General features: G+C 44.0%; 1 protein-coding gene across 1 annotated transcript in view; it reads right to left on the bottom strand.

Annotated features, from left to right (window-relative positions):
• Window positions 1-8,325: 8,325 nt before the first annotated feature.
• The window catches only part of RLIM (ring finger protein, LIM domain interacting), a 30,005-nt gene continuing 12,570 nt past the window's right edge, over window positions 8,326-25,760 (bottom strand). Inside the window, 5 exon segments of the mRNA XM_077468439.1 lie at window positions 8,326-11,091; window positions 11,093-11,271; window positions 11,274-12,470; window positions 16,255-16,341; window positions 21,958-22,156. Of these exon segments, the coding sequence (XP_077324565.1) occupies window positions 10,702-11,091; window positions 11,093-11,271; window positions 11,274-12,470; window positions 16,255-16,341; window positions 21,958-22,126 (2,022 nt within the window). The 5' untranslated portion in view covers window positions 22,127-22,156 and the 3' untranslated portion in view covers window positions 8,326-10,701.

Here is a 25,760-nt window from a genome sequence, read left to right as displayed (position 1 = left end):
GGGGCAGGGGTAATTGGGGGGTGATCGGGGCATGTTCTACTGTGTAGTGTCGTGTTGGTGCAACTCACCGATCCTCTCTCCTCGGTGCCGGAACGAAAAATACCGACACGGAGGAGAGATTACATCACTTCCTCTCCTGTGTTTACATTACAGGAGAGGAAGTGATGCAATGCTTCACTCCCATTCGTCAGGAGCGATCGCGAGGGGGTGGCCATGAATGAATGGCCGCCCCCTCATCCCGGATCGCTCCTGCACGGATACCAACCGCCGCTGGCACCGGGGGGGGGGCCCGATCGGGCCCCCCACCCGCGGGAAGGCAGGGACGTACATGTACGCCCATATGCCTGCCCGTGCCATTCTGTCGACGTACATCGTCGTGCGGCGGTCGGCAAGTGGTTAAAAAAAAAATAAAAAAAAACACAACACCTTACGTAGCTCGGAAATACCCATCTCTTTCCCATGCGAGTCATGCCTGCAATTGCCAGGGTCTTGTAATGTTTCAGGAGACTTAGTTTCAAAACAGCTGGAGGGCCAAGGCTGCCTACCTCTGCAGTAAAACCTGGATTAAAGTGACAGCCTTATGGCCCGTACACGCGATCCAAATATACAAAAACTGTTGTCTGAGGAAGAATCGTACAATTTGCCGATCATGACAGTTCCTCCAATATTATTAGATTGGACAAGCACCAAAATTTTACTTTGTACGATTTTTGTTTAGTCAGGATAGTTTTAGTCAGACACATGACATCACTTCTGATTTTTTTTTTTTCTGTTGTACGAGAATTTGGGACAGGCCTTTAAAGCCTGCATTTAATTAAAAAAAAAAAAAAAAAAAGCAGCATTATCGTCCCATCTTCAAGTGTTCCCACTTAGGGCAAACCCAAGCTAAGCTAAGTAGGCATAGTTGGCCTGATCCAATAGACTCCTCTCACTCATAATAGTGACATTTAATTCATTGTTAATGGATTGCACTGCCCTCACACGTGCCAGAGGTCTATGGGAGCTGTTTGATTACACTTTGAAGTAATACTCCTAATCAACACAATAAAATTCAACCTTGAGATGCATGCTGCCAGCTTTAATCCATTAGGCTGCGTTCACATTGGTACAACCCGACAATCGTACGACTGTGGATCCGACTTTGCCCTTCGACTTGAAGTCTGACATCCATGAACAGGGATCCGACCGAGCCCAATACCAGGCACTTTGTGTCTGGTATGAATCTTTAGGGGAAATTCCACGCCAAAAAACCCCCCAAAAAACGGCATGGGTTTCCCCCTCCAAGGCCATACCAGGCCCTTGGGTCTAGTATGGATTTTAAGGAGAACCCCTACCCTAAAATCCATACCAGACCCTTATTCAAGCAGCCCAGGTGGTCAGGGACGAGCGCCCCCCGCCCCGAACCATACCACACGCCCTCAGAGTCTCTTCTCCCCCCCCCCCCCCCCCCCAGCTCTTCTCACCTCCGATCTTCTCCGAAAGCTCTCATGCTAGGTCAGCGGTGTACCATTGCTTATTTAGGCATGGGGCGGGGCCACCAGGTGACATGGCCCCACCCCATGCCTCTATAAGTAATGGCACACCACGGACCTAGGATTAGAGCGGGGGAGAGCTTTGAGACGATTGGAGAAGACGACAGAGAAGAACTGGCAGAGGGTGAAGGGATCTCCGGAGGAGGGAGAAGAAATTGGAAGAGACACCGGAGCCGATTTAATAAATTTACTTTGTCAAATACCTGTATAGTTTATTTTGACTTTTTTTTACCCATACTGATTCACATAGATCCTGCCCCCCCCCCCCCTACCCTGTGGGACTCCTTGTTAAAGGGAGTTTCCAGATTCCGCTAAGCCCCCCCGCAGACCCCAACAACTACCGGTCAGGGTTGTCAGGAAGAGGTCCTTGTCCTCATCAACATGGGGACAAGGTTCTTTGGGGTGGGGGGCACAGGGCCCTCCCTGCCCAAGGCACTCGCATCCCCCCCCCATGATGAGGGCATGTGGCCTGGTACGGGTCAGAGGGGGCACCCATCCTCACCCCCCTTCCTGACCTGCATGCTCGGATAAGGGTATCAGTTTTAGGAGAGTGGACCCCCATGCTTTTTTGGCATGGGGTTCCCCTTAAAATCCATACCAGACTGAAGGGCCTGCTACGGTCTTGGAGGGGGAACCCCATGCCGTTTTTTATTTAATTTAGCATGGAGTTCCCCTTCAAGAACCTCAGAGCACACATCACATTCCAAAGTCAGATCAGTTGAGACGATGATCTGACTTCAATGATATTCAATGGGCTGAAGTAGGATCAGAGTCAGACCAAAGTAGTGCAGGAACCTTTCAAAAATCAGACCAGTTAAAGATGGCTCTCCAAGAACCATTGATTTGCAGACGTCATGCGACATGAGCTCCCAATGTTGTACATCATTTTTCACATACAGAACAAAATAAAATAAAAAAATCATTGCTTTAAAAAAAAAAAAAAAGGCCACCTGCTTTGGGATTTCAAAAGCAACTATAGGCCACAGTTACTAAACAGACTTCAGTAAGTACACTTCACACCAGCCCACGATCAGCTCTGTAAAATGCAGTAAATCACACAGAACTCAACTTAAGGTGAGCCAACTAAGCATGAGTAGCAACCTTTTTAATTAAAATAGCTTGTTACACTCTGGGAACTTTCAAATGTTAAAGCGTTAAACAAAAAAACAAACATTCTCTTCAATGCAGTACCACATCCAGGAACAAAGCAGTTACAGAAAACCCAAACTTGATGCTTTACAATTATCTGAGGGTTAGAGACACAGACAGCAAAAAATAGGATTTTTAAAACAGCTTACCTGTAAAAATCCTTTTCTTGGAGTACATCATAGGACACAGCGCCTCAAGTATTTACTTGATGGGTTATAATTCCACCTTCAGGTGTTGACACTGGTATTTACTTGATGGGACCTCCCATAACAATGCTACTTGAGGAGAGCGAGACATAACCTGTAGGGCGCCCCCAGACCTTGAGGACTTATACTGCTGCCTGCAGCACACTGTGCCCGAAGGCGATATCCTCATTCGCTCTGACATCCAACCGATGAAATTTTGTGAAATGTATGCACTGAAGACCAAGTCGCGGATCTGAGCCATGGAGGCCTGGACGCACTGCCCAAGAAGCAGCAACCATTCTGGTAGAGTGCGCCTTAATTTGAAAAAGGGGGAATCGTTCCCGTCAAACCATAAGTTTGAATTGTAACTTACCAAATCCAGTGAGTGGATTTTGGCGCTGCTTGTCCTATCCTAGGACCCACTGGCAGAATAAATAAGACGCCAGTCTTACGAATCTGAGCAGTTTTCTTTAGATTTTCACTGCTCTCACATCAAGATATCTCACCTCACACATCAATGCGTAGCAAGCGGTCTTTGAAATAAAATTGATGAGGCTGAGACTTGGCCCTTAATAGAACTCGGGGCCAACTTCAGCTCTACGACTAATTGTAGAAAGGCAAGAATTCTGCCTATGATATATCTCCGAGGGTGCCAACCCTTGGATTCACACCAGGAAACATAAGCCTTCCAGACTATAATATATAGCTCTGGAAACTGACTTCCTAGCTTTAATCAAAGTAGAGATAACTGACCTGGAAAGCCGCATTTCTTCAGAATGTGAGTATCAATAGCCAGGCCGTTAAATTTAGAGTTCATAAAGTAAGATATCGGCCCCTGTGATAGCAGGTCTGGCCTTAGTGGGAGGGCCCATGGGTCCTCTGCTGCCATCTTCATGATTTCTGCGAACCATGACCTCCTGGCCATGCTGGTGCTACCAGCACTGTCGGCTTTCATGCCAGCTAGATCCTGCAAAGAAGTCGAGGTAGCAATTGCATCGGGGGAAATGCAAAGATCAGTGAAAACTGATCGGGGCACCAATGCATCTGTTCCATATGCGAGTGGATCCCTTGACCTGCACACAAAGTTGGTTAGCTTCGTGTTGAATCTGGATGCTATAAGGTCTACATCCGGAGTCCCCCATCTTTGGCAAACAGCCTGAAAAATCTCGGGATGAAGAGACCATTCCCCTGGGAATAACTGCAGGCGACTTAAGTAATCCACTTGCCAATTCTCTACTCCTGGAATGAAAACTGCTGATAGGCATGGGTCATTCTTTTCTGCCCAAGTTAGAATCTGGTTCACCTCTGAGCTGAGAGACTTTTGGTGAACCCTTTGTGATCGATATATGCCAGTCATGTAATTATCGGATTGGATCCTGATGGGACAATTCCCCTACCTGGAGGTCCAGGTTCTCAGAGCCAGATACAGTGCCCGAATCACTAGGCTGTTGATGGGCAAGGCTCTTTTGGTTCCTGACCACTGTCCCTGGACAGTCTTTTCTAATACTGTTCCCCAGCCCGACAGGCTGGCATCTGTAGCTACTACTTTCCAGATAATTGGTCTGAAGGACTTTCCCTTCAGTAGGTTCCGAGTTAGTAACCAACTGAGGCTTTGGGACACTCTTGGGGACAGCCGCATTGGCAAATCCAAAGCTTGAATCATCTTGTTCCAAACAGACAGGATACCGTTTTGAAACAGTCTTGAATGGAATTGGGCATAGGGAATTGCTTCAAATGAAGCTACCATCTTTCCTAACAACCTCATGCAAAGGCGAACTGAGGGATCTCTTTTTGACCTGACCTTCCACACCAGCTCTTGTATGGAGCTGATCTTTGCGGGAGGCATGAACACCCTTTCCTGGGCTGTGTCTATGATCAGACTTAGTGGCTTTAAGGGAGGATTTTTTTCAGGTTGAGAATCCAGCCCAGACTCTCCAGGTAACGGCTTGTAATGGCTACATTTTGCTTCAAGTGGGCCACTGACAATAGATAGTCTAACTAAACCTAGTTATGCCCTGTGCCCTTAACTTGGCTAGAGGTGGGGCTAATACTTTTGTGAATATTCAGGGTGCTGTAGCAAGCCCGAAGGGCAAGGCAACAAACTGAAAGTGCTGTTCCACTGTGAACCGCAGAAACCTCTGTTGGAGGAAGAAATATAGGGACATGCAGATATGCATCTCTGATGTCAATGGTTGCCACAAGTTCTCCTTGTAGGATGGAAATGACTGACTCCATGCGAAAGAAGCGGATCTTCAGGAAACCATTTAGATTCCGTAGATCTAGAATTGGTCTGACATCCCCATTTGGCTTTGGTACCGTAAATAGGTTTGAGTTAAACCCCAAACCTCGCTCTTGTGTGTCTGTATGATCACCCCTTGAGCCAATAATTGGTCTAATGCTTTCAACAGGGATTGCCTTTTCCCCTTGCCAGACTTGATTACCTCAGTACGCCCCTGCCTAGAGGTGGATGCACCTGTCGGGGGGAAAAAAAAAAAAAAGTGCGTTTAAGGACCTTGATCTTTTCTTTTAATTGGCAAAAGAGTACTCGTTCCGCTGGAAATTGTTTGGCTGTATTTATCTAAACTATAGTAGTTCTCCCTTAGAAGGAAAACTAGTTGAAGGTTCTTGCAAGGCGTTTTAGCTGACCAACCCTTTAACCAAAGGGTCCTTTGCATGTGTACTAGTATAAGCACAAGGCGTGATGCCTGTAGCTGCAATTGCAGACTGAGCCACAGTCCCTGCTAAGGAAAAAGAGGATTTTAACAGACCTTCCAACTTTTTATATGTTAGACCTATAAGCATATGCACATAGTCTACTGGACAAATTAAACTTTTCTTTACGTTGGAAATTGCAACAACTGCCGTAACTTTCCATCTTTTAGTGAATTTTTCCTCCATAGGATAATTGAGAATCTCTTTGAAGGAGAAAAATGCTTATCTGGATGATGCCATTTGGTATAAATAAGCTTTTCTAATAATGCATTGACGGGAAATGCATGCAAAGGCTGTAAAGCTTTCAAGGAACCCAAGGAAGAGACCGGATTCTCCAGCCAACTCTGTTAGGGGTAGCATGAAAGTGGAGCGAACCATTTCTGTAAGGCTCTGTACTTCAGACTTTGAAACTGAAACATCAAGTATTGTTTCCTCCACAGAGAAATAAGCGACTTGCCTTTCCTCTCGATCTGAGGGTAATACCTCATCCTGTCCCCATAGTTCTCTTGGACCCTCCATTGTCTGTAGAGTCTAAGATGGGGAGGGGGATCTAGGATGCTTCCTATCCACTTGGAAAGAGGATGTGATTAAAGCCGCTAATTTTCCTTCGAAGCACTGCAGAGGAAAATGCATCTTCAGTCACATATACAGGGACTGAAGTGTGTGAACAGTTGTGCCACCGCTAGCTTCCAATGGCTCACCCTGGCTTGCCACGTCTAATATCTTCGGAGAGGAAGACAGTATGGAGGCATGACTGGGGTTCCCAGCGCCTGGGGGCGGCACCTTAGGTACCTTTACGGTAGCTCTGGAAGACATACTGCTAAAAGTACAAAAGCAGGAGGTACACAAAATTACTATTTGCTTAATAGTTCTAGCAAAAACAATGTCACCATAATAACAGTTTTAACTGCCAAGTAACAAGCGTTACCTGTACTGGAAATGCCTCTTTAAACTCCTTACGTGTCTCGTCTCTCCAGCTAAGAGATTATAATAAAGCATCAGGTGGAACCCAATTGCCATCTTCAGCGCCTCTCCCCAAGCCTCTGTGCAGTGTGCTATGTGGACATTGCATCCCGTACACGGCGCCACGTGACCTCCAGGGACACGCCCCTCAGCATCGTCCAGCAATACCCGCCCCTCTCCTTGAATATGCCTAGTTCATGCAAAGGAATGGCATGCATGTCTGCCATTGCAGACCGAAGGGAGGGGGTGACGCTGCTGCGTATAATACCAGAGCTGTAACACAAGGTATGTACAGACGCACCTCTGCAAAAGAAGAGAGGGGGGGCAGGGGGTTCTATCAGCAGTCAATACAGCAGAGGCACATGGAATCAAATGCTGCTAGGCAAATATGCTGCAGCAAGGGGGCCATGGTTAAGATTTTCTTCCCCCTTTTTCAACCTTCACAGCTGCCAGGCAGCTGCACTAAGCTTAAAGCCTTCGTTTTAGCAACTGCTGTATTTCTTTTTTAAATCCCTTAAGGATTAACTAAGAACACCACACATGCTAGTGGAGACAGAGCTTGCTGTAAAACATCGTAGTGTAAATTACTCTCAATAGAGGAGACATTTTAAAAGGCATACAAGGTATATGGAAGGAAAAAGCATTAGCTTCTTCCCTTACCTTGCTGCAGGTTACTGCTGTAAACAGACAGATCCAAGCTTCACCTATCATGGCGGGCTGCGTTGTAAACCTTCAAAGACTGGGTCCCTTTAAAAAGGTGTTCCACTCCTTTGGACCTGTATAGCACCCCTCAGGAACAGCTATAGGTAATGTAGCAAGACCAAAGAGTCCTGGTTCTTAGGGTCCAGCTCTCAGAGAAGCTTACAGGCAAACCTTGTTCTTGTCTGAGAGGCCCGGGTACCATCCTATGGCCTCAGTGGCCAGGACGGATCCTGCTGTGGAGGTGCTTTTAAAATCGGTCATGGATCCCTCCAGGAGCTCCTCAGAGCACACCATCTCTCGTGACCAATACCTTTAGACACTGGCAAAAAAAAACGGAAGGTACTCCTGGAAGGAGGGGTTATATACAGGAATCAACTTCCTGTATTGGTTATACCAGTGTCAACACCTGAATATAGGCCCATAAACCAAGTAAATACATAGAAATAAAAAGTGACAAGTACTATAAATGCTTACTGCCGTGTTCTCCTTTTCATACATTGTTATTCTCATGTGTCTGAACCCGCTTTTAAAATACTATTACTATTCTAAAAAAAAAAAAAAAAAAAAATCTGAAGGGTTTTAATCTTCTCTAGCGCTATCCAAAATGTTAAAAATATTGTTTCGCCTAAATATATTGAAATTATTTGAGAAGTGCAAAAACTGAAAATAAAAAAAAAACACCTCCTCGATATTGTTATGGGGAAGAGAAGTGGGGGAGGTGTTCCATCCTAAACGGACAATGCTGCTCCTCCATACAAACAGTAGTGAGTTAATGATATCCTAGTACAAAAAATGTGTTACCGATAAGATCACCAGCTGAAAATAATAAAGGAAAAAATAAAAATGAATGCAGCCACCACATCTAAAGATACGCTACAGTATGTTTTAAATACAGCAAGCCAAACAGTCCACATGCTTCCAAGTGAACAGATAAATACGCTCTGCTGTGTAATGAGTTGCAAAGCTCTAAGTTTTCAAATACTCAGCATTACAGAAACCACAAATTTTGCAGGTAAATTTCAGCTAGTCTCTTCAGGTTCTCTCTACAAGGTTATTGAGATTCAGCACAAACATAATGTTGATTTGTTAAATGAACACCATTTATTTTAATACTTGCAGTATTTGATGAATGCTGCATGCAGTAAATTTAAACATTGCATACTCCCAGCAATAATGTACATGCTTGATGTATTTAGCTGTAAGGAACGTTTAAATAAACCACCTAACTATACATAATCAGAACAAATTCCAATGGAACAGGCACACATTGAACTGAATGATGCACAAATTCCAAAAGGAATGAGCATACACTGAACTGAATAATGCACAATGGTTTTAAATGGAATATGTGTAGATGTGTAAAATCGGATGTTGGAATTGGCTCTTCAGAAATAAAACCGCATTATTCTGTTTAATGCTTAAATTTTTAAAACTTTTATTCCCAGTTCAGGTTAGCAGCCTCAATGTTATATTTCACATATTAAAACATGAACCAGACCCCTTTATATATTTATGGTCAGACAGTTGCAAATGCAGTTCTTAAGCTGGCAGCTATGTGTATATGTGAATCAAGAGCAAGCGCCATGTCAGACAGATTGTCTGCGACACATTAACTGTGCAGGGACAGTGCGAAGATTAAGTAGGGGAGCTGCAGCTACAAAAAGCTATACATTTTAAACAAAGTGATTTTTTTATTTTAACAAGCATAGACATTTGTTATATTTCACAACGAGATAAATAATCCAAATTTAAACTAAATCAGCAATTTCTACAGTATGCCATTAAAATGGGCCTTCAGACATACAGAATGAGAAAAACCTGACAAGTGTCTATTTACACAAATCCTAAAGTGAGTTTACAGAACTAGGTTATCCTTGATCATTTACCAAGGTAAAAAGAGTCATATTTGAACACCTTTGTGGCCATCCTATCCCTTCAGTGCTGGAAGGAAATGCTTTGCACGCCCCCCCTCACTTGAGTCTTATTAGGTAAGAAACACCCCCAACTCCATCCCATGGAAGAAAATTCAAACACAAAAATATTTTTGTGCAGCAACAGATCAACTTTAACAAAATAAAAAAATTTGGCTTGTTATATGAAGCAGACATCCGCTGGACTTCGTCTTAGTAAAAACTTTCACTAAACACAGAAAGTACATCCAGAACGCAAGGCACAACGTGCTGAAGCAGGAAGACCCTAAACTGGACGTAGGAACCAGATTGTTCTATTGAAAGATGCAGTCCAACCACTAAAAATCATTAATGTCCTTTGAATATTTTTAAAGATAGTTAGTGAGTACTGTGACCAAAGTTATCTGCCCATTACTCAATTATTAAAAAAAAAAAAAAAAAAAATAATAAAAAAAAAAAAAAAAAGTGAAAAAATATTGAAGCTAGTATTTTAAACATAAACCTCTATAATACACTAACTTACAAACGCTGTCTGAGCGAACTACTACAGAACATATTGAGTAGGCCTCAATAATTTATAAGTGCTTAGCACAAAAGACTGACAGGTGCTATTATGGTACCTTTTTTTTTTTTTCAGGTTTGGTTTTTTTAATAAAATGAGTTTATGCTTCAGAATGTCATGCTAGCAAATTATAAAACAAATCATATTGCATTTGGTTATTACATTTTTTTATACCAGTGCCTCCAGCTGTGCATTAAGCAGACTCACAGAGATCTGCAGATGTCATGTTAATTTCACCTTATATACTCCAAAAGTTAAACGCATAACCTAAAATAGAAAATAAGTAAAAATGATCCTTGTAGCATTTTAAATAAACCAAAATATCTTTGTGTGTGATATCCAAGGTGCACTTCCACTGGGTTAATAGTTTTAATTAGGTTAAAGTCAGGACAAAGATTTGGCAACCACAACTAGTGTAACTGGCGCATAAGAACCATTATCTGCTTATCTGGTAAATGCTGTCATATAGAATTACGATTGTAGAAGTCAAAAGTTCAAAGTATATTGGGGCGAAAAGCTTGGAGGCAGGGACAATACACAGATTGCAACATTTAAGGCTGCTTTTGAAATTAAACATTTAATTTAAAATAAAAAAATGTTTTTTCTTTTTTTTTAATTATACAGTTTGCAAAGTCCAGCCACCCTTCAATGCTGAAGGGGTCTTCTGATGAATCTTTCCAGCACTGAAAGTGAAGCCTTGGCTCCACCACAGGTTGTAATTGGAGTTTGTCTTTGTAATTCAGATTGTAAATAAAAGCAGTATCCTGATTTACTTTTCTATGTGAACCACCTTCTTTTACATGTATTCTAACATTTGGTGAGGGAAGAAAATGAGATCTGCTTAAATTCAAAAAAAGGACATCTCACTCCAAGCCAAAACCCTAGTTTAAGCACCACTCAAAAAGTGGCCATAAAAAGCATCTTTTTTCCCCCACTGCCCAGCCTAGAAATGCTAGCCGCTTAGACGCCAGTTTTTAGCAATTGGTTTAAACAACACTTTCTCTGTTGCCCGATACCAGAACAGCACGGCGACAGATAGGGCATGTAGAGTTCTCAGAAAGCCAGCGATCAATACAGTGGACATGGTACTCATGAGAGCAGGGAAGCTTGCGTAGCTTGTTCCCTTCTGTGTATTCCGTTATGCACACACTACAAGTTTTTAGGGCATCATTTTCACCATAATTTCGGGTAGACAGGTTGTCAATTTGTTCTTTGGTGAGTCCTCTTGGCTGATCATCATCATCCTCGTTAAGGAGGAAAAACTGGGCCAATCTAAGAAACGGCAAAGAACCACTTTCTTCAAAGGTTACAGATCCTCGGTTATTACGGATCTCCCTCCTGGTTCCAGAGGTTGAAACATCATTACTTCCATTGTCAGCTTCCATGGGAGGGACAGGAGGAATGGGAGGGATGGGAGGGACGGGAGGTGGCTCTGCTGGCTCTGGTGCAGGTGCTCTGGGAGGAGTTGCTGCTGCTGCCGCCGCCACAGCTGCTGCTGCAGCGGCTGCCGCTGCATTGTTTTGCATTTCCACTCCAGTTGCTACTGGAGGAGAACCAGCAGCAGGGGTTCCAGGTTCAGCATCATTGTCACTATACATGAAGTAACTTAGCTCCCCAAAACCAGTCATTATCTGCCTCAGCATTGTTTGTATAGCAACAGACGTGGTCTCACTTAGGCCAGTGTTAAGTATTCTACGGATTGGAATTCTGATAGTACTGACATATGTCCGGACACCGGCACGTTCAGACCTTGAGAAAGTGCGACGAAATCCTCCTCTCTCACTCTCATACGTAACGGTATTATTAGGAGTTTGAGAACGAGAGCGTGTCCTATTTGCAATGCTGTCTCTTTGACGATATTCCCCTGGGCGTACCCGCCTGACCTGAAGATCTAAAACTATGGTTGGTGGCCTCTGACCGGTTCCTGTAGCCTCTGCATTTTCTGGAGTCTCTGCTGGAGGGGGCTGTGGGGAGCTTCTTGTCTCAGAGTTTGAAGCCACAGTGCTTGCACTCGGAGGATCAACAACTAATGCCTGTTGCCTAGATGTTACATGCTGCCTAGTTCTAGAGCTGCCCTCGGTCTCAGTTGCAGAGTTGCTCAGATATGCAGTCACAAGCTGTCTGGTTCTAGAGCTACCCTCTGGTTCGACAGGTGATGGTTCAACAGTCTGTGATGAATTATGCTGAGCCCTTCGAATTGGTGCTTCAACAACTGGATTCAAGGGTGATCGGCTTCTGTCATACCTGGACCTGATCCTTCGCTGCTCTGGGCTTCTGCTTCTGGCTCTCCGCTGACCTCTTTGAGGAATAGGCTCTTCTACGGCAGCTTCCACAGTTCCTCCAGTCGCCACAATTTCAGGTTCAGCTTCCACCTCAGGCTCTGGCTCAGGTTCGGGCTCGGGCTCTGGTTCAGGTTCAGGTTCAGGCTCAGGCTCGGGCTCTGGTTCTGGTTCGGGTTCAGGCTCGGGCTCAGGCTCGGGTTCAGGCTCAGCCTCACCCTGATTGGCAAGTTCCATATTTTCAACCCCGGAGCCTTCTGACTGTTCACCAGGAGGCAGATTTTGGTTACCGGTACTGCGATTCACATTGATCTCCAAACTAAACCGAAAATCTCCACTATTTGGATTTGTTCTGCTGACTGCTCTCCATGACTGGTTGCCACGTTGTCCACTCCTTGTTGTGTTTCCAGTTTGTCGCACTGAATTTAGCCAGTCTATTATAGAATCTCCATTAGAAGAGTCTTCGGCATTCTCACCTGTATAAAATGAACAGAGGAAGATGCATTTTAACATGTTATCAGGACAAAATACAACCTACTAGTCATCTAACAACATAGCATACCAATAAAGCTAGAATTACATACCTACATATAAAACCACCATTACTATTTTGTCACACACATATGAAGGGCCCAGAGAAAGCATTGACTATCCATGCCCATCAAGAAAACACATCACTAATCATCCATGTACATCCAGACTAAACAGCGCAATGCTACTTTTTATTATGTTTCTTCTATTTGCACTTAGACCCCTTTCACACCACACCGCCCATTGCGTCGGCGGTAAAACGCCGCTATTTTAGCGGCGTTTTACCGCCAGATTTGCGGCGCATTTCTGCTGCTAGCGGGGCGCTTTTACCCCCGCTAGCGAATGCAAAAGGGTTAAAACTCACAGGCAATACGCCGCAATAGCGGCGTTTTGCCGGTGGTATTACAGTGCTGCCCCATTGATTTCAATGGGGAGCAGTGGTGGAGGAGCGGTAAACACACCGCTCCTTCACCGCTCCAAAGAAGCTGCTGGCAGGACTTTTCCCTGACGTCCTGCCAGCGCACCGCTGTAGTGTGAAAGCCCTCGGGCTTTCACACTACAAACAATGGTGCAGCTTCTTTTAGGGCGGATTGCAGGCGCTATTTCTAACGCTATAGCGCCTGCAAAACGCCCTGGTGTGAAAGGGGTGTAAATCTATTTCTGTTACGATTGCCATGACATTGAGAGCCAGGAAAAAGTGTTTATTTCAATGTGATTTGTAGTTTAGTGCCTTAGTGTGCTTTTTTTTTTTTTAACAGGTATTATGCATCGCTTAAAATCTACCAAAAACTTTGCAGAAAAACTGGGCAAGAGTCAGATTTTTATTGCTGCCTGTGCCCCCATTAACCCCTTTACTGCCAGGCCCTGTCCTCCACTTTTAAACTCAGCTGCCCTGACAATTTTTGCAGTCTTTCCATTTCATTTTTATTTTTCCCTCACAGCTTTTTAGAGTTTCTGAAAGCACATGACCAGTAGAATGAAAAGGGGATTTTTACGGCCCAGCAATATTTGCGCAAATGTTTATTAAAGCAATATTTTTCGCTAAAAATACACTAAAAATCAGTGGATTCATACATTTCAACATTTATAAAATGTCTACTAGATGCCTAAATATAAAAAGCTAAATAAAATTAGTAAAAATCTTAATTGCACTTTTTCTGTGAACTTATGAAAACTGTAAATAAAAACAATTTACTCAAAAAATCTGGGAGGTTACCACTGTCACAACTTTCAGAATTTGAAAAGACCCCCCCAAAAATCATACATTTTCTAAAAGCACACGATCTGTAGAAAAAAAAAAAAAAGTGCTACATATTTTTTGGGCACCGCAATAATAGTGCAGATGTTTATCAAATCACTATTTTCACTATACACTAAAACCATTATTCGTGCATGCAAACGCATAACTTTTAAGCGAAATTGCTACTAATGCATCGTTCACATGGGTTGTCTTGGAGTGCCACATGTATGTTACACGTATGAGGAAGCACAAGTGTTCCCTGCACCACCACGAAAGCAGTCCCATTCATATCAATTGGGATGCAACAGTTACACAGGCATAGCCGCTGCTCCCAGACATCCATGTGTGGGGGGAATATTGCAAGAAGGAGGAGAAAAAAAAACAAAAAAAACAAAAAAAAAAACACCTGTCCTACTGACACCGTTCACTGTTCTACTGACAGTCCACTTTTAAAGGTAGGCTAACGATATAAATTTACAGCGACATTTGTTTTATTACATTTTCCTTACTATTTAGTTAGGCCTAGTTAGAGAAAAAAAACGCATTAAAAAAAAAAAAAAAAAATTATAAATTGATTTGCATTTTAATGAGGGAAATGGGCATTTGATCCCCCTGGCTCCCAGGTGTCTTTTATACAGGCAATGAGCTGAAATTAGGAGTACTCTTACAGGGAGTGCTCCTAATCTCAGCTGTTTACCTGCATTAAAAAAAAAAAAAAAAAAAAAAAAAGATACACACACACACCTGTCCACAGAAGCAATCAAATTCCAAACTCTCCACAGTGGCCAAGACCAAAGACCTGTCCAAGGATGCAAGGGACAAGATTGTAGACCTACACAAGGCTGGATTGGGCTACAAGACCTTCGCCAAGCAGCTTGGGGAGAGGGTGACAACAGTTGGATCGATTATTTGCAAAAGGAAGGAACACAAAATAATTGTCAATTCCCCTTGGTCTGGGGCTCAATGCAAGATCTCACCTCGTGGAGTTTCAATGATTATGAGAACGGTGAGGAATCAGCCCAGAACTACACAGGAGAATCTGGGACCATACTCGCCAAGAAAAAAATTGGCAAGACACTACACAGTGAAGGACTGAAATCCTGCACTACGTGCAAGGTCCCCCTGCTCAAGAAAGCACAAGTACAGGCTTGTCTGAAGTTTGCTAATGAATATCTGAATGAGTGAGAGGAGAACTGAGTGAGTGTAGTGGTCAGATGAGACCAGAATTAAGCTGTTTGGCATCAACTCAACTCGCTGTGTTCGGAGGATGAGGAATGCCAACTATGATCAAGAACACCATCCTCACCATCAAACATGGCAGTGGAAACATGCTTTGGGGGTGTTTATCTGCTAAGGGGCAGGACAATTTCATCGCAAAAGGACGCTGCTCTGGGCTATGTACCATCAAATCTTGGGCAAGAAACACCTTCCCTCAGTCAGGGCACTGAAAATGGGTTGCGAGTGGGAATTCCAGCATGACAATGACCCAAAACACACGGCAAAGGCAACAGTGGAGTGGCTTAAGAAGAAGCACAATAACCACTTCCTGTCTGGCCTATAGCAGAATGATGGCCAGGAAGTAGTTCAGTTATCCTGACTGAGCATCATATGAAAAAGCAGGATAACAAGCCAGCGCACGCCCATAGGGGTACACAGCACGGCAATTGGTGGTGTGGTGTGTCTGATACACTGCAACTCCGATCTAGGTAAAGAGCCTTGGATTGAGGCTCTTTACCACGTGATCAGCTGTGTCCAATCTAATCACAGCTGATCACTGATCCCTTTCTAATACAGGTATCTGGCTCCCACTTCTGGGCATAGATACCCATGCCACCCGTGGGTATTTACGCCATTCTACTTCTGCCCCCCTCCGCTGTCTTCTGGGAAACACACAGGACCCAGGAGACAGCAGGGTCCAGTGGGAGCCGCAAGGCTCCACTTCCCGATTCCCTTACCAAAGATGGCGTCGGCAGCACCCGAGGGACAGATTGGCTTCGGGTGCCGACATCGCGGGCGCCCTGGCAGGTAAGTGTCCATATTTTAAAAGGCAGCAGCTGCAGTATTTGTAGCCGACTTAAAAAAATAAAAAAATAAAATAAAAGGCGGAAATTCGCTTTAATGACTTGGAGAGGATCGGCAAAGAGTGGGACACAATTGCTTCTGAGATGTGTGCAAACCTGGCGGCCAAGAAACATCTGATCTCCGATTGCCAACAAGGGTTTTGTCACCAAGTACTAAGTCATGTTTCATGAAGGGGGTCGCACTTATTTCTCTCATTGAAATGCAAATCAATTTATAAACTGGCTTGAAATGTTTTCTGGATATTTTTATGGTTATTCTGTCTCTCACTGTTAAAATAAAGCTACCATTAAAATTATAGACTGATCATTTCCTTGTCAGTGGGCAAACATAAAAAAAATCAGCAGGTGATCAAATATTTTTTTCCCCTCAATGTATTTTTTTTATTTTTATGCCTATAGCTCCAGTACCTCTGTTTTCATCTGCATTTGGCGGCGGAGGAGGTCCTTCTCTAATTTGCTGCAATCTTCTCAGCAGTTCCTCTTTAGTAATCTCTCCTAAAATGAGAATCGATACAAAAATAAAAAGGTTTATAGCAGTGAACTTGAACACGACATTAAAGCAATCCACTTATGCCTTTATTTCAGTTAAACAAAATTCTCTACAAAGTTCTTTGTTCCTTTATAGGCAACAAGTTATCAAAGTTTGCAAATAGGAGGTAAAAAATTGAGGTGTAGCAAACAGCACCTAAAACCTGGCCTATCAAATTAGCACTTACCGTAAAATTCCTTTTCTTGGAGTCATCGAGGGACAAAGGAATTCTCAGGCCTTGTTTATACTTGAAGATAGGAAGTAGTTATAAAAAAAAAAAAAAAAAAAAAAAAACCACAGGCGATTGAACTGCATTTTTACCATCCCACTAAATTGCTAAGGCAGGGGTGTACAAAGCCATAGTCACGATGCGCTACAGTAAAAAATGATCATGACTGTTGCATGTGGTGGGCAGCAACACTGTTGAACGCAACCCATTCAAGGGAACGGGGCATACTACAATGCAGTAATGTGGATTTACAGGGTTAAAACAGGCAATCACCTCGACCCATTAAAAAAAGAAACAAAAAATAAAAATAAAAAATAAAGACAGAAAATCGGGGACTTCATGTCAATCAAAGAACCACCTGAAGGACCCAGCTATTTAAGCTGGCATCAGATAATACCAGAGCGCCTGCCTGAAAATTATATATATATATATATATATATATATATATATATATATATATAAAATTTGCCATTTTAAAAACCAATAAAATTGGATCCTTGACAAACTTTTATGCCACTGGATTATGAGCAGCCTAGCAACTAGTATTTTCAGAAGGAGAATCCACTAGTGCGTTTGTCTTTTTAAAGTATATATAGTAAAACATTTCTTTGGAGTCTTTAGTATTTATAGACTAAGCCATTTGATGAGAGAGGAGTCATTAGCTTTAAGCAGTGAATCATGTAAAAACAGACACAGAAATGGCAATACAATGTCCTCATTGATATGAAAAGATGAGACCACTTTCGGCAAAAAAAAATAAAAAAATAAAAAAAAAAAGACGGTTGCGGACGCAACACCACCTTAGGCTGGATTCACACCTATGGCAGTTTTAGTGCTTTTTGCAGATTTGCCCTACAGAACGTGTTCCATAGGAAACCATGTTAAGTGAACTGTAGTACAAATCTGCAAAAAGCACTAAAACTGCATAGGTGTGAATCCAGCCTTATCCTTGTGGATAACCAGATAAGGCGACTTGCAGGACAAGGCCGCCAGTTCCGAAACCCTCTTGACTGATGTGAGGGCCACTTGAAAGACCACTTTCTGGGAAAGAGTCAACAGGGGAATCTCCCTGATATTTTCAAATTCTGGTCTAATCCTTGCTGAACAAACAGCAGGATCCTGGATATAGAAAAAGGAGCGCGGATGCCATCCTTTCTCCTCACACATGGAAATGCAAGCCTTTCATGACATATCTTCCAAGAAGATTCCTGTGCCTTCAACATAGTTGGAATCACCGAGACCGACAGACCCCGGTTCTTCAACACCTGGCTCTCAATAGCCATGCCGTTAAAGCAGGATGGAGAATCGTACCTTGAGACAGAAGGTCCTCTCGTAATGGCAGGTGCCATGGGGAGTCTGCCACCAGGCATACTAGGTCTGCATACTAAGGTCGCTGAGGCCAATCTGGGGCGACCAGAATCACTGGGATCCCCTCGACTTCCACTCTGCGGTGCAGACGTGGTAACCGTTTCAGTGGAGGAAAGGCGTAGATCAGCTGGTACTGATCACATGGAGCCACCAGCGCATGTGCCCACGGATCTCTTGTCCTGGACACAAATCTCAGCACCTTCTGATTGAGACGGGAGGCCAGAAGATCCACGTCTGGTGTGCCCCACCTCAGGCACAGTAGCCCGAATACCTCCGGATGCAACACCCATTCTCCTGGGTCCAGCATCTGGCGACTCAGATAGTCCGCCTGCCAGTTCTCCACCCCCATGATATAAATGGCCGACAGGGCCGGTACGTGTCGCTCTGACCACCGAAGTATGCGAGTGACCTCCCGCGCAGCGGCCGAGCTTCTTGTTCCTCCTTGGCGATTGACGTATGCCAAAGCCGTGGTGTCTGACTGGATCGTGATTGGACGCCCCTGTAGTCTCATTGATCATGTGGAGAGGCACAGCCTGATCGCTCTTAGCTCGAGCAGATTGATCGGCAACTTGGATTCTTCCGCCAACCAGAGGCCCTGAGCCGACTGAACCCCCATCACTCCACCCCAGCCGGATAGCATCCGTTGTGATCACTGTCCACTTCAGGAGGTAGGAACGACTTCCCGGACTGAATCACCGGGGCCCTCAGCCACCAGTTCAGGGAATCTGACTGACCGGCTCACCTGGATCTGTCGATCCAGGGACAACTGAGATTTGTCCCACTTTGTCAAAATTTTCTTCTGCAGGACTCTGGTGTGGAACTGGGCATATGGTACTGCCTCGAAAGAGGCTACCATGAGTCCCAGGAAAATGTGCTGTGTCAGTGGAAGCAGCTGTAAATGGCACTGAAACTGCTCTGAAGTGTGCTCGGGCCTCAAGAAAATGACCGCCCAGCATCCAGCACAAGGACATAAAACACAGGGAAAATGCCCATCAGAGCACAGGCCGCCGCTAGAGAACACTGAAAAATGTGTTCTGGCTTCAAGAAAATGTCCGCCGGTGTCCTGTATAAAGACAATCACAAGGAAAATGGCCACCGAAGCCCAGAAGAGGCCGCCGAATGCCAGAGCTATGAGGGACAGGGAGAAAATGGCAGCGAGTACAGCGCTGCACAGGACACCAGCATAGCCTCACAGACACCTTCCAGGGACATGGAGGTGAGGGACCCCTGAATCGACCTCCCAGGAATGCCCAGCTAACCAGCCCCACTGAGGCAGGGAGAGCTGTACTTACCAGTCCTGCAGAGCTGGGAGACATTCAATCACAGACCTACTCACTGATCAGTACAGGGTGGCTGTTGGCCTGGCACACTGACGCAGACATCAGTAGCCCGGTCATATGTGCGCCCCGGAGCATAAAAGCTCACCGACCACCTCTGGAGCTGAGATTTCGTTGTGCCCTGCCTAGCATGGAGCTGCGGCCTGCAGGCGTTAGATGATTGGACTGGGGAGACTACAAGGATAAGGGTATCCAGCCTGTCACCCAGCTGTTGATAGCAGATCACAGGATCAATCACCTTGCGCAAAGTGTCACGCTTCTGCAGAAAAAAAGCATGGACCGATGGGCCCGCAGGGTTCCTAGGTCCTTCTTCACTGGGCAAAATAAAACCGATGACTGCATGGCAGGCTGGAGAGTTGTTGCCCAAGGGACCGCCCCATGGGCGGAAATGAAAAGTTCTGAGTGTTACAGAACAAGTAATGCCTAGTATTCTCCTAGTGGTGGGCATAACAACCCAATAGGCTAAGAGAGGAGCTGTGTCGGTCGGTGAATATAAGAGAAACTTTATTTTTTTGACCAGCAGGCCGAATAGAGTGATTATGTGGAAGGCGCTGAGAGCTCCACCCAGTGGCTAACACAAAATGGTGTGAAAAATAATAACCCCCCCCCCCATTTTAAATACACCAAAAAAAAAAACACACACACGTAAAAACATTTTTTTCAACAAGGTTATTTTTTGTCTTGATCATAAAACAAAACCACTAGGCATTGCCTTAAAAGGCCACTGCAGCACACTCAGTAAAAAGATGGAATGGTAACTGAGCAATTTACCCACTTTCGTGATTAGCAATATTAACATTTCATGTTTAAAGTTACTGTATTCTGAATGCATGCTTTATACTAGGGATATGCAATTAGTGGACCTCCAGCTGTTGCACAACTAAAAGTCCCATGAGGCATAACAAGACTGACAGCCACAAGCATGACACCCAGAGGCAGAGGCATGATGGGACTTGTAGTTTTGCAACAGCTGGAGGTCCGCTAAATGCATATCTCTGCTTTATACTATTGGCTAAGGGGGGGTGGGGGTCGACCTCATCTAGGCACCTTTTCACATGGGGCAGATTTTGCTCTGATCAGCAGGGAATCAGCTCACAGATCTCCTGCTGATCAGAGAAGAGCGGGTGGATGATACATCCGTGGTCCACTCACTTTATGAACTTTTCTCACTCACTTTTTTTGGATGAACAGAGCCCACTCTACAAGCAGCGGAGAGTAAATGAACTCTGCTATCCATTTAGACCCGACTACTGTCCACTCCACCTAAAACTAAAGACGAGCGCCCTTCCTTTTTATTATTTTTTTTTTTTTTTTTAGCAGATCCAGAGGTAGGTAGGTGTAAAACAGACAAGTCTGTTTACACCCAGCTGTATAGGGATGACTAGACCATCCAATCAGGTCCACTTGAAAAACGGATATGCGGACCTGATAAGAATGGCCATATGAAAAGAGGCAGGAAATTAGCTAAACTGTTGGGGGGAAAAAAATAAATAAATAAAAAGCCTTCAGTACTTTTAACCACTTCAATACCGGGCACTTTCGCCCCCTTCCTTCCCAGCCCAATTTTCAGCTTTCATCGCTCTAGCGCTTTCAGTGACAATTGCGCGGTCATGCTACACTGTACCCAAATGAAATTTTTATCATTTTGTTCACACAAATAGAGCTTTATTTTGGTGGTATTTATTCACGACTCCGTTTTTTATTTTTTGCGATATAAGCGCAAAAAAGCAGAAATTTGGAAAAAAAAAATATTTTCTTTTTTCTATTTTAAAAGAAATCCAATAAAATCAAATTTTGTCATAAATTTAAGCCAAAATGTATTCTGCTACATGTTTTTGGTAAAAAAAATTTCGTTAAGTGTATAATAATTGGTTTGTGTGATCACGGACATATGTACGCAAATGATCATGTACATATGTGTGCAGGTGATCACGTATATATGTGTGCAGATAATCATTGGAACATGTGATTTTAGTGGGACATATGTGGGGGACATGTTTTTATTATTAGGGACGTGTTTTTATTATTTGGGGACATGTATGTTTTGGGGACATATGTGGGGACTGTGTTTATACTGTGTGGTGTGTTGTGTGTTTACACTAGACTAGTGATCAGTGAGTAAAAAGCTGTAAAAAACAGCCCATACTCACTGATCATCAGCCGGCTGCAGCGATCTGCTCTCCTCTCCTCAGCGATGACTTCTGTGTGAGGAGAGGAGGAGCCGATTGCCTAGCAACCGGCTGTTTGTTTACATCACATGACGGCCGTGATTGGACACGGCCGTCATGTGATCAGGAGGGCCAATCAGAGAGCCCTCCTGCCGATCTGAGATGCGCCGTGTCCGGGTGACACGGGCGCATCGGGATCGCGCCGCTGCGTGGGCACGCGCGCGATCCCGCTCCTTCTGATGGACGTTCCTGAACGTCCTATCAGAAGTAGACGGCTCCCACCCGGCCGTATATGTGCATTGGCCAGGTGGGAAGTGGTTAATACATAGGTTTAAAGGTCCTCTACTGTGAAGCTGTTTTTTCCCCAATATTTGAATTATTTCAGAAACATTCAAACAGAAACCTGAAGATGGCGCTGGAGCTTTTTCCATAGTTTATTCATTCACTGACTACATTAAAGTTGCATTCCAATTAACGTACCTGGAGTTCCTAGTAAATTATTATCTCTCATGAGCCGGTAATCCTCTTCATTCAAATTATTTACAAACTGATAGAATGCTTCCTCTCTGTCTAAACGGTCCATCTGACTCTGGCGTTGAGAATCTGACTGTTCAGCATTTCCTTTCCCGGTAGAATCGGTACTCTCCATGTTGACCAATTGATGTACAAGTGAACCTGTCTAACAAAGAAACAATGTTAATACGCAAGGTACAGAAAGTTTGGTAAACACCACATGATCAGCATGCAGAACAAACAAGTCACAATGGACTGTCAGGCAATCTAATTCAAACATTTGTTAAAGTTTAAGTTCACCTATACAGAAAAATCTGTAAGGTGAACTTACACAGGACCTCCTCCTCACCGGCTTACCTGGAGCACAGCGATATCCCGTTCTAAAGCCTGCTATAGCCGCTTCACCAGATCGGGGCTTAGAAATCCCCTCGGCATTCTCTCTACTTCTTCCCCGCTGACAGGACGGGCTATGCGGGATCTGATGGGTCAGAGTCAATCCATTAGAATGATTCAAAACGGCCCTTACAGGGGATGTTTTGGAGATGAAGCCGATGGGATTTCTAGGCCCCGGTGCGGTGAGGCAGCTATAGCAGGGCTAATAATGGGAGATCGCCACGCTGCAGGTCAGCAGGACGGGGTGGGGGTCCTGTGCAAGTTTACCTTACAGATTTTTCTGTAAATGTGAACTTACCCTTTAAATTTAAAGCCAAAACATTTTACCTTAAAGCGGAGGTCCACCCTAAAGTGGACCTTCCGCTCATAGGAACCCTCCCCCCCTCCGGAGCCACAATTGGCACCTTTCAGGGGGGGGGGAGGGGGGTGCAGATACCTGTACAGTACAGGTATCTGCACCCACTTCCAGGATAGCTCTCTGCGGAAAGGGGCGTATATTACACCCCTTTCAGCAAGTGCCCCGCTGCCTGCTGGGAAACACACGGATCCCAGAGGCAGCAGGGACCGTCCTTATTGCGCAGCGCGGCTCGCGCATGCGCAGTAGGGAACCGGGAAATGAAGCCGAAAGGCTCCACTTCCTGATTCCCATACCCAAGATGGTGGCGGCAGCACCCGAGAGACGATCTACAGATCGGCTTCGGATGCCGACATCGCGGGCGCGCTGGACAGGTAAGTGTCACTATTTTAAAAGTCAGCAGCTGCAGTATTTGTAGCTGCTGGCTTTAAAAAAAAAAAAAAAAAAAAAAAAAACGCGGAGTCCCGGCGGACTCCCGCTTTAAAGCATTCCCTGCATGAAGGTAAAAATGGTCAAAGTAGTTGAAGCTCCCCCTCTCCTCCCTAAATGCTTATCCAAGCCATCACCTGATCCAATGCTGTGCCCAATCTGCAGTGGCTCTCTCCTCTCTCCCTGCTGTCACAGGAAGCAGTGGGAGCCATTGGCTCCTGCTGCTGTTTACCCAAATCCTGTGAGCAGAGAGCAGGAGGCAAAGCCGATCCACGTGTATGGACACACACAGGCCAGCTCAAGAGCATAATAGCACATCTTGAAGAAGGAGACAGGTATAACTTGTGTAAAGAAAAAAAAAAAAAAGAAAAAAAAAGGCAAAAGGATTTCTCTCTCAAAAAGCTGTAGTAAAAAAAAAAATAAACCCTACTAGGCAATGACAATGTGCTAGTATGCATCGCACAGGAGTCACAGTTTACGGCACAAGTATGCCGTTCCTTCAGAGCACATGCACTGGTGATATGAATATCTTCTAAACACTGCACATATAGGAGATATTCACTGTATCTACAGGTACTACAATGCCTTGCAAAAGTATTCACCCTTTCAAAAAACATTTAGAATGATATATACATAAAACTATTTTTCAGAAAAAAAAATAAAAAATTATAATTGGCATGTGCGTATATATTTCACCCCCTTTGTTATGAAGCCCAAAAAAGCTCTGGTGCAACCAATACCTTTAGAAGTCACATAATTAGTGAAATGATGTCCACCTGTGTGTAATCCAAGTGTCACATGATCTGCAATTACATATACACAACTTTTTGAAAGGCCCCAGAGGCTGCAACACCTAAGCAAGAGGCACCACTAACCAAACACTGCCATGAAGACCAAGGAACTCTCCAAACAAGGGACAATGTTGTTGAGAAGTACAAGTCTGGAAATATTTGAGGATCCCTATGAGCACCATAAAATCTATCATAACCAAATGGAAAGAACATGGCACAACAGCAAACCTGCCAAGAGACGGCCGCACACCAAAACTCACAGACCGGGCAAGGAGGGCATTAATCAGAGAGGCAGCACAGAGACCTAAGGTAATCCTGGAGGGGCTGCAGAGTTACACAGCAGAGACTGGAGTATCTGTACATAGGACGACAATAAGCTCTACACTCCATAGAGTTGGGCTTTATGGCAGAGTGGCCAGAAGAAAGCCATTACTTTCAAAATAAAAATGGCACATTCTGAGTTTGGGAAAAGCCATGTGGGAGACTCCCAAAATGTATGGAGGAAGGTGCTCTGGTCTGATGAGACTAAAATTGAACTTTTTGGCCAAAGATAACGCTATGTCTGGTGCAAACCCAACACATTACATCACCCAAAGAACACCATCCCCACTGTGAAACAAGGCGATGGCAGCATCATGCTGTGGGGATGTTTTTCAGCAGTCGGGACTGGGAAACCCATCAGAGTTGAAGGAAAGATGGATGATGCTAAATACAGGGATATTCTTGTGCAAAACCTGTAGTACTCTGTGTGTGATTTGAGGCTAGGACAGAGGTTCTCCTTCCAGCAGGACAATGACCCCAAACACACTGCTAAAGCAACACTTGAGTGGTTTAAGGGGAAACGTGTTGGAATGGCATTATATATAAAATGATCATATCCATGAATAAAAAAAAAAAACACCCCATTATTACAGGTGATAAAAAAAAAAAAAAAAAAAAAAGCAAGTTTCTTCTACTAAAAGACTTCGGCCTGGGTCACACCTATGCTTTTTTGGGGGATTTTGCAGAAACGCACTACAGTTCATTTAACATGACTTCCTTTGAGACATGTTCACATCTATGCTTCTTTTCAGCCGCTGCGTATTTGGCATTGTAGAAAAATAAAAATAAAAAAAAAGCAATGATTTTTTATTTTATTATTAAAAATCGGACGTGGTTTGACTTTTATCAAATTTATTTTAATAAAATAGTTTGAGTAAAAATCTAAAGATAGTTTTCCATTTATGATTCAGCAATTTAGTTTATTCAGCATGAAATGGAGCTTGGTTATGTAGCATGAGGCTGTATATTCTGCAAAATTGACATTTTTGGTAAACTCATTCAATGAATCCAAGCTCTGCAAGCTGAGATAACATGCACTGCATTGATGCATTCACACAATTTTACAGTATCCATGAGATAAAACAAAGTTCAGGAATATTATTTTATCCCATTGATTTGCAAATTTACGTACACTACAAACTGTACAATAGATCCCTAGCAGACAAAAACCTGGCTGACCTTACAGCCCTCATGTTCCAGCTGTGCACTTTGGCTGTGGTCAGAGATAAAGCCACAATAGCCAAGTGCTGGCGCTCTTTCTACGAACATAGAGATAAATGTGGGAAGCTGTTGGTGTGAGCCTTGGAAGCCCAATGGGCCCTCACATTTATTCCGGAGCCATTAGACAAACAGGGTACTAAAGTCCACGAAACCGAAAAATTATCAAACATCTTTAGGCAGTACTACATTGCCCTCTACAATCTCCCCATCAGCACTCTTCCAAGGATGAATCGCTGAAGCTAACCTTTACCATATCACGT

This window comes from Lithobates pipiens, unplaced genomic scaffold (genome assembly GCF_037356315.1).
Source record: "Lithobates pipiens isolate NorthernLeopardFrog02 unplaced genomic scaffold, aLitPip1_a1.2 Scaffold_1, whole genome shotgun sequence".
Lineage (NCBI taxonomy): Eukaryota > Metazoa > Chordata > Amphibia > Anura > Ranidae > Lithobates > Lithobates pipiens.
The sequence above is the reverse complement of the archived record's forward strand: the minus strand, read 5'-3'. Positions and strand labels throughout refer to the sequence as shown.